Consider the following 17,412-nt stretch of genomic DNA (forward strand, 5'->3'; position numbering starts at 1 on the left):
AAAATGTCATTTGTGCTGCTCTTACCCACAAGAGAACAACTGCAAAGCTAGGTGGGTCCAAATGTCACTGCTGAAAGTCTACTGCTTGATTTCAAGGCAGGAAAGAATGTATTAAACTAAAAGATGAAAAGACACATAGTGTGCAACACTGGAAAAGATATTGACTTGATGGAGAAGTAGACAAGGCCGCTTTTTTTGCGGGCAGGAGTTAATTACTACATTCCATGGGATACACTGTGAGAAAGCACTACCCAGCATCCTCAGGGATTATTTTCAAACCTGTATCATAATGATTTTCAAAAGCTGCTGTTCCCTCTCCTCATTTGTAGAATACCTCGTGATGCTGTCTTTAACCAATATACTCCCCGTCCTACTCTTAAGTTGAAGAATGTGTCTCAGGAAAGTTGAGTTTCCCCAAGGAGAAGGTTGCATCTATCTTGCACTTTCCGTGAAAGCTCCAGAACAGGCTTTTGCAAGCACACTGGAATAGAAAAGGAATAGTGCCTCTCTTCCACCACAACTGCTGGGCTACATTTTACAAGGAATTTCTCTCCTCAACCAGAAGAAGCTGTGAAAATTCCCCAAAGACAACTCAAGCTTTCATTATTGATTTGGTGGCAATGAAAATTTGTAAGGTCTCAGTTCATCCTCTATTAAAAAAAAAGCTCCAGTCCTGCCTGTGCCTCGCTATTCATTGTCAGAACAATATCTACTTTAATTAAATCTGTTAAAGTAGAATATGACACCCTTTGGGACATAGATTTAGCATGAGACTGTTTATCAAGTGTAGATAATACTAATTGTTCCCATGGAGATTTATCTGCTATGCTAGTTACAGTATAAGGCTCTGGCCTCAGCACCCCGTGTTCCTGAATTAGAGAAGACAGGTGAACCTTGTTTATAAAAATACAACATCCTGAAGGTTAAGGATTTCTTTTGAGTAGCACAATCAATGACCTGGAGCTGACCCCCTTAGCTCCTGGCCTTGACTCATGTGTGTCTGCAAGCCTGGGAATATTAATAGAAAGTAGACGCTATTAGAGAAATATCCTTCTAATACTCTTGCTTGCATGACTGCTCTTCAGTTAGCAAGTAGCTAAAGCCATCTGCTCCTGTGTCACCTGAGGGTTAACCCACAGCAGGGGCAGACCCTGACTCACAGTCTGCTGCAAGACAAGGCATCAGAATTACATCCTTGGCTCCTGGCTACCTCCAACCACTCCACAATCGTTATGTGGTGGTAGTGCTCCAAAGGTCACATTGTCCCTTTCCAGCACAGTGCTGTCAGATAGAGACATGGGCTTTGTGCCACAGGAATAAGGCAAGATGAAGCAGAGTGCAAAGTAACCAGGCTCTGGGAAGTTACTTGCGGCCAGATATCTGAGCAGTGATCCTAATGCACCCTACGCCTGGGAAAGCTTTGAATACCACGAGGTCTTCACAAAAGCCTTGTCTGCTTCAGCTAACATGCATGTTAACAAGCGCCTGCTATTGATCATGGTAATTCAGCTTCAGGATTTAAACAAGAAGAGCTAGTAACAAGGAAGGGAAGGTGCTCACACACTTTGATGTTGATGTAGTTAAGGACCCTCCCCTCGTTTCCATGGCCATGGATCCCCCACAAATCATGCAGGCACTGTGTTTGCTCTTTAGGCACAGAATGGCAGGGTGCATGTGCAAGGAGGGAAGTCATGCTGCTCCCACCCCTGTCCACCTTTGCGGGTAGCTGCTGAGACTGGGTGGAAAATGGTCTTTGGTGATGGGACACGTTGGTTTTGTTTCTCAAGGGAGAGAAGCTGAGATCTGCAGAAATTTCCACCACACTCTAGACTTCCTCCCACCTCAGTGTTATACACCAGGGAGCTGAGTAAAGAAGCAAGACATCAGGTTCTAAGTGCTGTCTGCAGCCTGGTGGATGACAACTACATCCAGAACTGTGCTGGAGAAAAGAGAGCAGCAGCCATTCCTGCAGTTCCCTCTGCACTGACACATCTTGTGCTGCTCACACCTCGAACACCTTCTGGAAGGGTGATGATGCTTCTCTCCTTCATTCCCTTAGGTTATGCATCTGCCGCACTGCTCTGAAGTAACTCATAAAGGCAATCTGGATGTTTGAGACAGGACATGTTGCAGGAAGAGTCACTCTAAAGTTTAACTCTCTGGCTGGTTTTCAGACCACCTTGTCCTGGTGATCTCTTGCAACTGAATCACGTTTATAATTTTTTGTGCTTTGACTCTGAATCGGGCATCAGGACAAGCTTGTGTAACCACTGTCGAGGAGCTACAATGGCCAGCGCGACTGGTAGGTCCCAGCTGAGTGATTACCAGGCAAAGAGATACTTGAGAAAGCTGTTGATGGAGTGCAGCAATGACTGGGATTGTGTGAACAACCACTGCAAATGCTCATGAGAAAAACATCAGGGATTTGGGTGCTGGACCAGTTTCCATTTCCCTTCAAAAAGGCAAGTAATTTGGGGCACTATTAAGGGAGGAGTGGTTATTTAGCAGAAATTGCTGTGGTCAAGATGGGTTCCTAACTGGATGGTGAGAAGCCAGAAATACGTATTATGATCACTGAGACATCCCCCCATTCTCTGCCCAGTGCATGCCTTCACTGCTTGGTATTGCCAGTGTGTCCATCAGCCAATGTTATTCACTCCTGCTTTGTTACCATGAGCCAAGTGCTTATCGGCTATTCCACAACTGATCAGAACAGAAAGAAATCAACAGAACTACACCACCTTCTGGCTCGAGAAAAGTGTGAGGAAGGAAAGCAAGTAGCAATGTACTCTACTGTGTGCCATGGTTCATGCACAGGTGCTCAAAAGCAAGAGCAGCTACCTAACTTGGGCTTGGAGATCAGAGCTCCACAAGACTCCATGCCAGTGAGCAATATGACCCTGCTCTGCTCATCTCTTGTCTAATGGCCTGGAAACATCATGTGGCAGGTCAAGGTGCTGCTTTCCCCTGTCCTGCTCACTGCCACAGGTGGAGCTCCCTGTTCTCTGCATCCCACTCTTACCTTAAAAGGCACTGCAGATTTATAGGAGTCAGGCACTTCCCAGCTCAGCAACACAGACGTTTTCATGACGGCATTGACGCGGAAGTTCTTAGCAAACACTGAAATGAAAAACAAGATTTTTGAGCACTGTAAGACCAAGTCAGGAGGGAGTCAGGCAGCAGCTTGGTTCCAAGTCTCTCTTTATCTATCTCAGCATCAGAGGTCAAACAGTTCATCTACAGCAGAGAAGTGAGATGAGGAGAAAAGAGCAACTGCCTTTTTACCAAGTCTCCAGTCTCCAGTGGAGTCTTGCTTTTTTTACTATAATTTCCAGCATCACAGAAAGGAAGTCACAGGCTTAACTGTAGTGTTCCTCTCTCCCCCCTCCACTCACACGCTCTTGGCCCTTTGCTGTGATCAAAGAACAGTGGTGCCCAGGTACTGGATCTGCAGATCATCCTACCCAGCTGCCTGCTCCAGTTCAAGCAGGAGCCTTTCATGTACAGACAAAACATCAAAGTGTGCCTGTGGAGCAATGAAGGCAATTAAGCTACCACCAACGCCCCTCTTCCCCAAATGGCAACTTTAAGGAAACCTTCGCTGAGCTTCCCCTCGCCAAACTAGTTTTAGACTAGGGAGCCACACAGCACCTGATCTCAGTAAGTCAGAGCAAGGGGGAGCATAGCCTCATGAGCTGAAGCAAAGACCTCTTGCTTGCTGACAGGGCTTGTTAGATGGGCACTTACCTTGCTCAACAGGCATTGTCCGGGACTGGATGCTGGGGCTGAGTGGCCCAACCCCTTTATTGGTGCGGGCCCTCACTTTGATGTCGTAAGTGGTATCGGGCTTCAAATTCGTCAAAGTGATACTTGTGTCCTTGGTGATATTAACCAGGTCCTGCTGGCTATTTATGTCCCTGTATACCACTGTGTAGTTGACTATCTTGCCGTTTCGTTCTGCTAAGACTGGAGGGTCCCATGCAACTTCTGTGGTTGAAGTGGTGAGACCCACCACACGCAGGTTCTGTGGGAAGCCGCTTGGCACGTCTTCTGCTGTAGTGATCTCCTTCTCAAACTCTTCTCCTGGGCCAGCTCTGTTCTTGGCAGACAATCTGAAGAGGTACGTGGCCCCCTTGTGCAGGTTGGTCACAGTGTAGTGATGGTCTCTCTTCCCGAAGTCTATCGTGTTCATCTTTTCCTCATCAAGACGTCTGTATTGCAGCCTGTAACCCAGCAGCTCCCCTACCATCTCCTTGGGTGGGTGCCACTGGATGAGGGCTGTGTTCATGGCTGTCGTGCTAATCATCATGGTGGGCTTCCCTGGGACTGCAACATAAACACACAATGACCATCTATAGCCTGGAAGGAGGGCAAGGAAGGACCACTTCTGTGTTGCTCAGTCCAAGAGGATTGAGGAAAGTGGGAAAGTTCAGACAACAGGGTGAAGAGGACGACAGACAATTCACATGGATAGAGGCAGACTGACCCTAATCCGGTGATGAGGGAAGCTGGAGCCAGCCAGCTCTTGGCTGCCGTTTTCCCATGCGCTGCCATCTAAACAGGCAATAAATTCTGCCATATCCAGCCCCAAAATTCATCCCCTTTATAGGAAAGATTTAAGGTACCTCAAAGCATCACATTTAACTCAGAGAAGATACGAATCCCGTCCTCCCCATCAGTGGTCTTCAGACATTCCAGCTAGTGTGCAGTACCAGGCCGTGCTGGCCCCAGCGCACTGTACCACAACAGACACACAGAAACCCAAGTCCAGCACCCTGATCTGTCTGGAGGCAGACAAATTTCATCCTGAAACCTTGCAGTTTTACCATCTGCAGAGGCAGCGAGCAGAGCTGGGCGGGCTGTTTGCCATCAGAATACATTTGGTTTAGCTGATGAGCAGATTCGTGATGTCAGTGTCGATGTGAAAGGTGAACACAAGCGTTCCACAGGATTTTGCTTATGCTGCACAAGTCAAGGGATGTTGTCATCACTGGTTAGGAACTGATGGATTTAAATTGGTGGTTTAATACCTTGATCTCCTTCAGTTAAAAAAGGATGTGTCTTCAGTTCACATCAGCTCAGATTTGTAAACAAATCAACTGATAGGGAAGATACTCAGAATCAAAGGGATGGGACCACTGATATGAAAATGAAAATGGGACTGTAGCCAAACCTAGGTAAATAAAATATCCTTGAACAGTTTTGAAATGTATGAGCCCACAGACGAGCATGAGAAAAACAGATTTGACAGAATTATGCCTCGATTTTGCCATGAGAGGGCGATACCAACACTCCCCTTTGAGGTCAAGCCTGCAGACAAGCCTGTACAAAGGCAGTTCTGGGGGTGGTTCTGTAGATAGCAAGACATACTATTACATTTCCACTGCCAGTGCCATCCTTCTTGCACTCATAATACAATGTCTGAGAGCAGCTAGTATTAAGGGACACATTATTTTCAGAGCTGATTCCAAATATTAACTTCAAATGTGTATCATAACATGGGAAGACCCACTGTGGTTTACAGTGCAACACCAGTATGTTTAGGAAGCTTTTCCTGTTTATAGGACAGCTGTAGCAATGTGATGAGCAGAGCATACATCATGGCGAGGCACAAGGGAGACAGCATTTGAGACTGTGACAGTGGAAACTACCTCTGGAGCTCCCCATATGCAGTGCGGAGGAGATGGCAAGCTGTTCCCTGTTTAAAAGCACCAGGAACAAACGCTCTCAGTTTGCACAAGCTGCATTCCCATAATAACAAGTGGTAAATACTGTTCCTGTGGCTGGTGTGAGGAAGCAGCAGGATTATCAGCTGTAGGACAGGTCTAGTGAGTGGAAATCGTGGTCAAGAAAATGTCAATTAGTTGGTGCCACTGCCAAAGGCAAGTTTGACCACATCCGGAGGAAAGCACCTGATGAAATCCTGAGTGCCCCTGCTCCAGGCAGAGGCTCCTGTGTTCCACGAGGCACAGGGTACAAGTCTCTGCTGACACTGCAGAACCAAACTGGCTGGGATCACCAGGACCTAGAAGTTGTGTCCGCAGTACTCCTATGGCAGGATTTGTTGCATTCCAGATTTTACCACGGCTCTAGGAGCAGCTGGGCTCGGCTATGGAATCCTGGGGAGACAGCAGGAGCAATGGCTGGGGGGGAAGCTGAGAGGCACCTCTGAGGAGCCCTCTTTGCCAGGAACCATCCCAGGTGACACTGTAGTCACCACAGGAAGCAAGAAATGGCACTTGTCTATGGGGACAAGGTGAGGACAGGCTGTAACTCCAAAGCTGAGGGAGGGCCTGGACTTTCAGGCTTCCTCTTCCCAGGTCTCTGGCCTATGCAGATGAGCTCAGACCCATGAGTTTCACTGCTGTCTCACAGGCCCTGGCACTAACTGTCCATCTGTTTGCTGTACTTTGCTCAAGTGGTCCAGTGGCAAAGCCTGTAAGTAAGGGCTGGAGATCACAAGAGTATGTGCCTCTGTAGCATCTCCAGCCCTCTTGCTTCCTCCTGTACAGGTGCCTTGGCCATACTCCCCATGACTCCTGGGAAGTTTTACTACCACCCCTAAGAGGCTGCAGCATCCACTCCCCACACTCACCTGCCCCTGTGGTGGTGATGACTTTCGGCTTGCTGCGGGCACCATCTCCTTTGGTGGTGTAGGCAGCGACAGTGACGGAGTAGGTGGTTTCTGGCAGCAGGCCTCCAATGACTGTCTCCTGGGAGCACATCCACGAGGCAGAGAAGGGGCAAATGAGAAGAACAGGTACTTGTTACCGGAGTGAGCAAAGGAGGGCACTGGGGTCAGTGTCTCCAACAGCAACACACCAACACACTCAGTGATTCACACTCATGCTTGCATTCAAGCACACGTCTTGCACAGAGCCAGCAAACAACAACTGCTGCCACTCCAACACTCATTTGCCTCATTTCAACCCCTGCCTCTAACACCTGGCCTTTCAGGGACCCAAGAGCAACCTGTGTCAGCAGCTCTGCTCTCCCACGGCTTCTGCCAAGAGGGAGATCTGCTCCAGACATGGTCCTGTGTGAAGCCTGAGAGTAAAAGGCCTGTGGAGCTGTGAACCAGAGCAAAAGCCAGTTCAGCTGGCTGGGGAAATCTCTTGGAGGCTAATTTGGGGATTTTTACAGTTGTCTCTCACAGAGGAGCCGCAGGGAGCACAGAGAGGCAATGCAGGCTTGGAGGCCCCAGGCAGGGAGCACCTGCAGTGCTACAGCAGTGTGTTTACCTCCTTGCCAGGCACAGCGTTGAAGTGATGGGACAGGGTCAGCACAAGGCACTGGCAAGACCTGGAGGGAAAACCCTGCACTGTGGGAGGTCTGGGAGGAGGGCAGACTCAGCAGGGTGCTAGCACCCCTGCATGCTCTGGCGTACTCTGGGCAGGAGAAGGGCATGGCTCTGCACTTCAATTTGAGATCAAAGAGGGGAGCACCACTCCTCTCTCCTGGCCTCCAGCAGCAACGTGACTTGTGCCAAGTGCATCTGGCCAGGCCTGCAAACGAGCAAGCACAGCGAGCTCAGCAGCTCTTTGCGAGCTCAGTACGGGCACCCTTGCGTTCATCTGTGGGTGTTATGAAAGGGACTGGGGCCGTTTAGCACTAATAACCCATCAGGTCAGGCAGCAAGAGACAACTGGGCTGGAGAAGAGGCTGGGAAAGGTTTTCGAAAGGAGGCAGAGGCTTTCGGTTGGTTATTTACCCTTTCAGAAAAGAAGTGTAGCGATGGAGAGAGACAAGGCACTGTTAGAGGCTGCTCTGGGGGTCTGATCTCTGCCCAGGGGATCCCTGCCAGCTTGAGGGGCACGAGGGTTGCTTGTGGTTGCTCTCAGAGCACAGCCAGTCCTCCCATCACTCACTCGCACAAACACACACACTATTAAACCTGCTGATTTCCAGTAAGCGCTGCTGGTTCAGGTTACCTGCCCAGGCTTACTCATCAAAATCACCGTGTTACCATCGCGGAACCAGCCAGCCCAGAGAAAAATCAACAAGCACCAACAAGAACCCCGCCAAAATCACCGTGTGAACCAGAGTCCAATCCCAACTCCGCCCCTGCAGCAGATCGTGTGTGCGGGTGAGTGGACGCGCAGTCCGATCGGTGCCAATGGACCCGCGGGGGAAGCACTCACACAAAACCTGCAGACTCTGAACATCCCAAGAGAATTCACTCCTCCCAAATCCATGCAAAGAGAAATTCTCACGCAAAAGCATGCCACCGGGAGCAAAGCAAGCGAGCTGAGAGGAGGGGAAGAGAGATGAGGGACGGATGAAAGAAGGTCTGATTGCATAATGTAAACACAGCGCTGTCATGACAAAGACACTCCGCGCGAGAATCCTCCGTAAAAAGCAGGAACAGAAATGCATTGTGCCAGGGAAGCTCACAGTAGGGCACATAATTGAATTGCTGACTCTAAAAAGGTCATTTTCTAGTTTGTTCCTCCAAATTTATATTTCAAAGTTATGTGGGAAAAATTGGATTTAACTGTTTAAATGTGATTGTTTTCCTATTACAATCTGTGTTTCAACCAAAGGTCACGGTTGAGAGTGCAGGTTATTTTTCATGACTACGATCAATGTGGTTTAAAGATTATATATCTAATTTTACCATGTAACTCAGTGGGCCAACTACTGCAGAAAGTAGGATGCACCTCCTGAGTTGATCACTTGAGCCTGCCTAAAACTGCACTGCAACAAGCTGGAAATACAGATTATAGGAAATGTCAATTGCTTTTCTGCATTTAGTAGCAATCTAAATGCCAGTTTTCTCTGGATTTGCTGCTTGTGGAAGGTTTCACAATGTAACTCTCCAGCCTCATTAAAGGAGTGAAAGGGATGTTTTGACAGCACTGTGTCTACAAAATTCACAAATCGATTTACCAAACCCCTCCTTTCCAACCTGGAATACACACAAGTGGTACTTACATGGTCGACGGAGTCCTCAGTTCTCCACTGACGGGGGGAGAAAGGAAGGAGGAGAGAAAAATGGAGACACAGAATTTTAAGGGGCAACATGTAGGAAGGGGATGACAATGACAACAGCAGGGGTTAGCAGGACTGGGTTGGGGGGATTACAACATTTATACACAGAGGATCACTTGGCACAGGCTGTGCCAAGGGAAGAGGTGGCATAGAGCAATTTTCTACATGCTGCTAGCCTGCACAGTAGGTCTGAGATCATTCACACAACAGGGGCAACAGTTTCCTTCTTATTGGAAGGAGAGGTCAACACTTCCTAACTTTGCAGTCCTTTCCCTTTCTGGCTTTTCTTTTCCCCCTTTCTGTGTTATTCTGCCTCTTCCACAAGCAGAACAAGTAGGGACAGCTTGCATTATCAAGGCTCTGTGGCTGACTGCTGCCCTGCATTACCCACAACAGAGCAGTGTCCAGTTTCTGCCCTCATGATCCTCCAGCCACCATCTCTTGTTGAGAATCAAAGACTTTAACACACAAAACTCAGAGGGCGCTCTCTGCAGGGAAGCACCAATACAACATTTACAGAGCTTCTCTTTCCTGTAACATTTGCAAGAAAATGCTCTGGAGACCTCAGAAAACCGTGAAGTGCCATCTCTTGTAAACAGCTGCAAGAAGCTGGGAGTCTTACACAGAGCTCCACACTAAGCTGATTCTCCAACAAAGCTGCGTGGCTTGGAGCAAGGCTCAAACTGGTGCATATACTGAGGAAACAGCTTCTCACTTCCAATTACACAATACCAAATGGCAAATGCCTGTTTGGCAAGAGCAGCCCTGCAGGTAAGAATTGTACACAAACTGTTTCCCAGCAATAGCTCACGTGGATTCCCAGCCATGGCAGCTCAGTTAGGGCTCTGAAGAGGGAATATGCAGGTTTCTGGCTGGATTTGGGGTTCTAAGACATCAAAGCTGCACTGGGGTGGTGAAACTGCAGACCTTGGCTGCTGCCATGCATGCCTGTAGCACTGTTCTTTGTGGTTGATGCACCAAAGGAAAGTTTGCAGAGACCACAGTGAGCTCTCTCTGGCAAGGTGACGTGTTTCATCTCAGGTTACTAAATCTGCCTGGAGGAAGCACCGGTCGATAGGTTCAAGCATAGAGATGAAAGTGGAAGATAGGTACTATTGCCCCTGACTCACAGTGTGAGCCTTGGCAGGCCTTTCTTCTGAGCCTGAGCTGCCAGCTGTGAAATGGTGCTCAGATACTGACTTCCCTGGGACACTGGAAAGCCCAGCTAATACTGCTGAAGTGCCTGGGAACCTGTGGGTGTAGCAGTAATACTAAATGGTATTAAGGCTACAAGTAGCCTTTTGCACTCAGGCTATTTGAGGTGGCTTTCACAGGCTGCAACCTATCACAGTGGCAGAGTACTCTCCTCAGCAGTAAAATATGTGGCATACCTTCTAAGTATTTGCTATTCTATTCTCTAAATTCAGAAAGAAGCAGCTATTGGAGAAAAAAATCTAAGATTTTATTATAGTTCACTTATTTGATGCCATGAGACTGCAGTAGAATTATCCCCTTAAACCGTGTTAAAATTTAACTTCATTGCAGAGGTCAAGTTGTCCCTAAAGACTTCCTATACAGACGAATCCCTCACGAGGTATTACGGTCACCAAAGGACCTCTTTCCGCATACATCTTGGTGTTATTTCCAGTGTTGCATGCTTAGCTGAACACAAGCCACTGCTATTGATGTACTACCGACACGCCAGCCAGCCCACACCGCTGGCAACAGCCACACTCTCTGCCCTGCTGATCTAAAACCTCACAGAAGTCTTGCTACAGGAGGTACTTGAGGCCTGGTAGCTCTTTCTCCCCGAAGTACATTTCTGCTTCCACACCACATCCCTGGTGGATGAGGGCCATGTGGATGGCAACACCCCAGCCTGCCTCCATACAGCTGCAGGAGCAGAAGGTAACACCCCAGTGCAACAGAGGAGACCCGGGCTCAGGAGGCTACTGTGCCTGACAGCCCCTCACACCACAGAATAGAGTTTATCACCCACCAGGATTTTAGACCAAGTGTTTAATGTTCAAACTCTGTTTGCTCTTATGTTTCAGTGGACTCATATTTCCTTCCTTAAACCAGCTCAATTGCTTCTTAACTGTTGAAGGTTGGTCACTAAGACAAATTGATCTGAAAAGCACAGGAGGTGTCATAAAAAGAACTCAGACAGGGCTGTGTGCATGAGACAGGATGGCTCAGGGAAGTGCTAAAGCTAACAGTGTGTATTTATGGCAGCTGCAGGGCCTTAACGTTTCATTTTACACTTCAACACCACACAGCACGGTCATGTCGCACCAGGGAATGGCTGTTTTCCCTGTCCATGGCTCTTGCAAAAGACAGACCCAAGCCCTCCCAAACAGCCCCAGCTATGAAAAGTGAACACTGCACTTTTCCTTCAGATCCTTCTCTCTGCTTCAGTGACTGTGGCACAACTCCACATGTAAACTTGGGTGCCAGCTTGTGGGGATGTGGAAGGGTCTGAGGGCTCCAGAAGCTCACATTTGTCTATTACTTAAATGCCTCTTGGATGATGCCTTTCGGTTTTATTCCACTTACAAAGCAGAGTACATCTCACCTCCATGCAGCCAAATGCAGATTGTACATCTCACCTCCATGCTCACCTCCATGACTTGCTCCAAGTAGATTTAAATAAAGATCCTTGACAATTACCCAGTGAAAGAGGGAGGCTGTAAATTCCTCTGTGTTATGCCTGGGTGGGCAATGCCCAGGAAACAGGAGTCTCTGGCTACCCTGTTTCCCTTTGATCTCTGTCCAACAGCTTGAAGTGCTTGCTGTTCCTTCTCGCTCATCTGGAGCAAGCTGGTGGGACATGCACTCAGTCTACATGTTGCATGGAGAAGTGCTGCCTGCAAAGACCACACAATCTTCCCGTGAGCCTGCAGCCCTTCTTGTGGGCAGTGTGCCTCTCCCATGCCATGACTGTTTGCAGAGCAGGAGGAGGAGGAGGTGGCAGGAGTGTCTCCTCCACAAAGCTTGAGCTCCTTGTACCCTGCCAGCTCCCAGCAGCAGAAGCACTGCTAAGCTCTCTGGGCAGGCTGGTTCTGCAGGGGGCTCTAAGCAAGGCTAAGGTGCACGCCCCATCCTCAGAACGATGCAGGAGACAGGCTCCCAAGCAAATATGCTGCACAGTTGAGGGCAGGAGCAGTTCTCGGGGCCACAATGCAGCACAGGGTGAAGTGTCCCCTCAAGATGTTCCAGCCTGGGCTGAGAACAAGCAGGCTGGCCACACTGCCTTCCAGTATGTGAAGGGGGCCTATAAGGATGCTGGGGAGTGACTCTTCATTAGGGACTGTCCTGATAGAACAAAGGGTAATGGGTTCGAACTTAAGCAGGCAAAGTTTAGATTGGATATAAGGAGGAAGTTCTTTACTGTGAGGATGGTGAGGCACTGGAATGGGTTGCCCAGGGAAGTTGTGAGTGCTCCATCCCTGTCGGTGTTCAATGCCAGGCTGGACAGAGCATTGGGTGATACAGTTTAGTGAGAGGTATCTCTGCCCACGGCAGGGGGGTTGGAACCTGATGATCTTAAGGCCCTTTCCAACTGTAACTAGTCTATGATTTGCTTGTCTATCAGTCTGTCAGTAGGAGGTGAGAGCTCAGACTGGAAGGCATGAGAAGTCTGATGGAGGTAATCAGTCTCAGGCACAGCCACAGAGGGAAGGGAGAGGCCTCGGTTCCGCCACAGGACCTTCTGAATGACAGGTTACTTTCCCCAGACAGGAGGCTGCAAAATAGAATGTGATCTCTCCAGCACCAGGGCCCCACTTCTTGCTGATGTTTTTAGTCCTTTCCACTCAAATGGTTTTGAAAACTCGGAATCTATATTATCTGCACATCTAACATCTCCATTCCCTTTCCTTTTTCCTTTCATCTTCGTTTACTGTCTCTCCATTTCTCATCTTCAATCAGGAAAAATGATGAGTCAGCTGTAAAACCAGGGTCTTCATACCATCTGCAGGAAGCAGATTATATGGTATATACCTACTCAAAATCAGCAGGCAGCCTGGCTAGACAAAAGGAGGAGAGGCTCTGTCTACGTGTTCAGAGAATTTCTTTGGCTCCAGAGAATAAAGCAGTTTAATTCTCCCCTCGTGCACTGGTATGGTTTACGAATGTTTAGGAGTACTTAACTGTGGCTATATTCTGAGGAGTACTGAACTGTGGCTGCATTCTGACCATTTTCATCCTGTGACTTCCAGGGACAGGTGTTCCTCGTGACTCTTTTTGTTGCCTTCCACAGAAAATAATTCTTCAAAGACTACTTGTTAAAGTTCCATCTAGCTGTTTGCAAAGACACACACTGCCGTACTGAAAGATGGCAGCTCTTACAGGGTTCTTCAGCTTCTGGAACAGACGTATTTCATCACAAGCACAGGTCATGCCTGGCTTCTCACTCTTTTGGGAAATAAAGATCTCTACTGCCAAGTCAGTGAAACCTCTTCCCGGCAGGGTCCCATTTAGTTTATCCCAGGAGTGACATGACTCCTTCAGAGTAGTCACTTTTCTGCAACTATCTTTTGGCCTTTGCTTCCATCCAAAAGTTACAGTGGATGAACTGAGCACCACACATACCAGAAAAAAACACAGTCACAGCACTCGAGAACCTTCCCACATAAAATCACAGAATACGAAAGACTGGTAAGTGGTCTGACATGCCAGGAAGCTTCGAACAACTTGCCTCCTTGATGCACACATTCAAAATAATGCAAAATCTAGCACTCCTTGGAAAGTTTCTGGCACTGGAATCCTCATTCCTGCACATTAACATTGGGCTTCTCTCTCTGAAATGTATGAGTAAGGAGTGAAAGCAGAACTGGCTGGGCAAGCATGAAATGTTTGAAAACACAAACAAGAACAACATTGCCAACTTCGCCCACTGATGCTTGGGACAAACCCATTAACTCCAAACTCCAGCTGAACAACACAGCATCAATTGGTCGAACAACACAGCATCAATTGGTCAAACAACACAAAAGTTTATATCCTCCTGGAATAAGTAAAGCACGGTAAGCTGCTTTTCTAATGATTAAAATAAAGCAACATTTGAAGCATTAACAGAGACATGCCCCAGACAACACTGCGAGGACCCTCAAAGCATTTTCTCTCTTCAAAGTTTTTCCCTTCCACATTACTTCTGAGTTTTACCCTTCAGAATATGAATGGGGAGTAAAGCTGCCTCTGTGCACTGCACTCCCTACTGACAAACATATAAATGATTCACAGCTGCGTTCAGGCCAGAGATCAATTAATCGTTGCAGCTCTCCAGTATTTATATTGGGCATCATTCAGGCAAGCCTGCTGTGAATCGATTACTCATCGCTTCCAACAGCAGCAGATCCTGTACTTCATTTATACGATTATCTTTGTAGAGAACAGCTTGGGTCATCCATGACGAAGGACCCTTGCTCCAGAGAAGAGTTGTATTTCACAACAGCCAAGAACTTCCCTGGACCCTGGGAAAGAAGCAACTACACATTGCTGGGCTGAGCAGAGTGCATTATCTATGCCTGGAGCACTATGAAGGAACAGGGCTTCAGCTCACAGCTGGTGAGGCATCCAGGACATCGCATAATTATGAGCAGATTGTTGTATGAGGTTTGCAGAGGGCAAAGTCAGAGGGCAGGGTGATGTGGGCCTGCAGCTCAATTCTCCCCTGCCACCCCATCAGCCTTTCCTAGACTCAGTTGGTTTCACCTACACTTTGGTTTCAAGAGCCAATGCAAGGTTCAAGTCCCTGCCTTGCAAAAGCAGAAGGAAAGGGAGGCTTTGCTGAGCCAGAGGAGGGCTGTCCTGCCTATCATGCTGTGCCCACCCAACGGCACGGAGCCATCCCTGTGTGAAAAAAGCAGGCAGCACTGCAAAGAGGGAGAAACTTTGCCCTGAACATAGTAAGCACAAAAGAAGGAGACTTAAGGCCTTAAAACTCTGACGACTTATAACCTGACTGGCAAAACACAATTTGCTGCAGCTGAAATCCGCACAGGACGTGGCAGGTAGAGAGAGGTACATGTCAGAGAAGGGGTAAGGGAGAAGCATCATTCAATACATCATCTTTCCTACAGCAATCCTTTCCTGATTTTTTTTTTTTTTTAACATTTTACCCATTTGTAAGCCACGGTTTAGGGATAAACTGTTTGCCTTGCTCAGGCAGAGCTGAATCCCATGCTTGGCCTCAAGAGGAGGCCAAGAAATACTTGGATCCAGACAGCCTGGCCCTCTGCAGAGAACAAAGGTGCCATGCCCACCAGCCCGTGGTCCCCACACTGTACCTGTGCTTCCGACAGCATGACGTCCTTGATCACTGGCTGCCCTCGGGGCTCATTGTTTTCCAGCTTCACGTATGTAACCTGGTACCCGCGGATTTGCCCGTGCTGCTTATTGGAGATGGGCAGCTTCCAGCTCACCCGGATGGCAGTCGAATTCACAGACTCTACCTCCACCTTTCGAGGTGGGGCACTGGGCACTGTAACACACACAGGATAAACAGTTAGCAGGTACGACACAACCACTGTCAACCATCTCTCACTCCTCTACCTTCCCTTCACCTCAGTACAATGACAGCTCCGTTGGCACAAGTGCCCGTACCTGCCCAGGAGATCATTTTGCGGTTTTCCAGTGTGACCATATCCCCAACCCTTTCCTAGCATCCAAGCACTTTCGCTACTCTCAAGAGGAAGGAGTGTGACTGTGACATGCAGAAGCACCTCTAAAAGCCACTGGGCTGGGTCAGACCCAAGGTCCATCTATCCCTCTCTTGTCTCCAGCAATAAGGGATCAAGGAAGAATACAAGAATATAGCAAAATATAAAGAATATTGTAACCACCTGCAGCTCAGGGTGCCCGGCAGCAGAGGCAGGGGTTTTGAAGCCTTCTTTGCATCCTGCCTGTCACAACATCTCCTCTCAGATCCCTCTGCATACATCTAAATACAGTCCAATAGGCCCCAGGTAACACAACTGGGTGCTGAGCCTGCCTTGCGGGGAGCCCTGGTACCTGCCACCAGCCAAAGAGCACACGTGCTCTTCTCCTGTGACAGCAAGAGGTTAATGAGGGGGAAAAGCACCATCCTAAAACAATAACCCAGAGCTCAGAGACAGCAGTCACTGAACTCAGTCAGATAAAGGGGCCTGTGGGAATTGTGACAGCTCTGGGGACTGTATTTCATGCACAGCTAGCTGAATGCTTTTTGATAATAAAATGAAAAATTACACTGCACACAAAATATCAATTTTCTTGCAAGGTGAGGCCCGTTTAAAAATGTATTTATACCCTATTTACCATTTGGAAAAATTACCTCCTTATTACTTTTTGCTCTTGCATTGACTGTGACAAAAATGTCAATGCTAAAAAATGAGCTTCTCAGTTGCTCCTAGAAAGCTCCTTGGGGCTGAAGCAGCTGGGAACAGAGGTGTGCATTCCCTGCAGAACACACAGCTGCTACTCAAGTGCCTGGTACCCAAGTGAAGGATCTGGGCTCCATTCTGGCACCTCTACTGCAGCACCCTTTCCACTCTCCACTGCCCTGGAAAATCCAGGGGTTTGGAACCCTGTATGCCCCAATTCTCAGCACAGCAAGAAATAATCAGTATTATGTAATTAGGTATGGATAGCTGACAAGCAGACATAATGAGGATTGCTATTTCGACCAACTAGATGGGAAGAAACAGCTACCCAGCAGGTAAGCACAGTTTTTAAGCTGCAGGGCAATTCATTATTTTCCCCAGATGTCCTTCTTAATTGTAGATAATTAAATAAAATAGAGTAAGGAGGAATGGAGCACTTTAGCACCATGAGGCCTGCTCAACGTATGGGAATGAAGGGGGCTGCGCTTGAATAGTTACCTCCTTCTGGCTGGAGCAGCCTACACTGTAATCCGCAATTCACTTTTCACTTAGTGCAGTGACCTTGCACAAGCCACAGGGCTCTCCTGCCCTAGCATGACACCTGCCCACACACACAGTTGGGAGTCCAAGCAAAAACAAGATCCTCCCTGAGAACCAGGCAGAAGCTGCTTGTCAAGCTCTGCTGGCAAGAGAAGGCGGGAGGCCTCGGCAGGAGATACGGAGATGTTACAGGGACATGAAGAGATGTGTGAGCACACCACAGTGAAGAACACTACCATACCCCATTATGGGAATATGTGCTGTGTCTGAGACCCAAATGAGCAAAGTTCGATTTGTTTTCAGATCACAGTTTAGTATTTTTCTTTCCTTCATCATGGCTGTCTACCAAACATCAGCATGTCAGAGGGATATGAAATCACTCCTGACAGCTAAGCTGGAATGTCCAACCATGGTGCCCAAAAAGCAAGTAAGAGTGCTTGCTGCGACATTTCTGGGGTAGCAGCTTCCCCTGGGCTACAACTCTGCTGAATGAGAACTGAAGCAAACAATAGAGGCA

The 17,412-nt window shown here is 48.1% G+C and overlaps 1 protein-coding gene across 5 annotated transcripts in view; it reads right to left on the reverse strand.

Annotated features, from left to right (window-relative positions):
- Positions 1-17,412, reverse strand: part of PTPRF (protein tyrosine phosphatase receptor type F) — a 394,296-nt gene that overhangs the window by 46,252 nt on the left and 330,632 nt on the right. For 4 of the 5 annotated variants that reach the window (XM_065673567.1, XM_065673566.1, XM_065673568.1 and 1 more), the window contains 5 exons: positions 15,282-15,475; positions 8,935-8,961; positions 6,596-6,713; positions 3,748-4,326; positions 3,023-3,120 (listed from right to left, as the gene is read on the reverse strand). In XM_065673567.1, coding sequence (XP_065529639.1) covers positions 3,023-3,120; positions 3,748-4,326; positions 6,596-6,713; positions 8,935-8,961; positions 15,282-15,475 — 1,016 coding nt within the window. The remainder of the gene's footprint in view (positions 1-3,022; positions 3,121-3,747; positions 4,327-6,595; positions 6,714-8,934; positions 8,962-15,281; positions 15,476-17,412) is intronic. The other variant, XM_065673569.1, reaches the window with a different exon arrangement.

The sequence above is a fragment of the Lathamus discolor genome, chromosome 3 (assembly GCF_037157495.1).
Source record: "Lathamus discolor isolate bLatDis1 chromosome 3, bLatDis1.hap1, whole genome shotgun sequence".
In the NCBI taxonomy this organism is placed as follows: domain Eukaryota; kingdom Metazoa; phylum Chordata; class Aves; order Psittaciformes; family Psittacidae; genus Lathamus; species Lathamus discolor.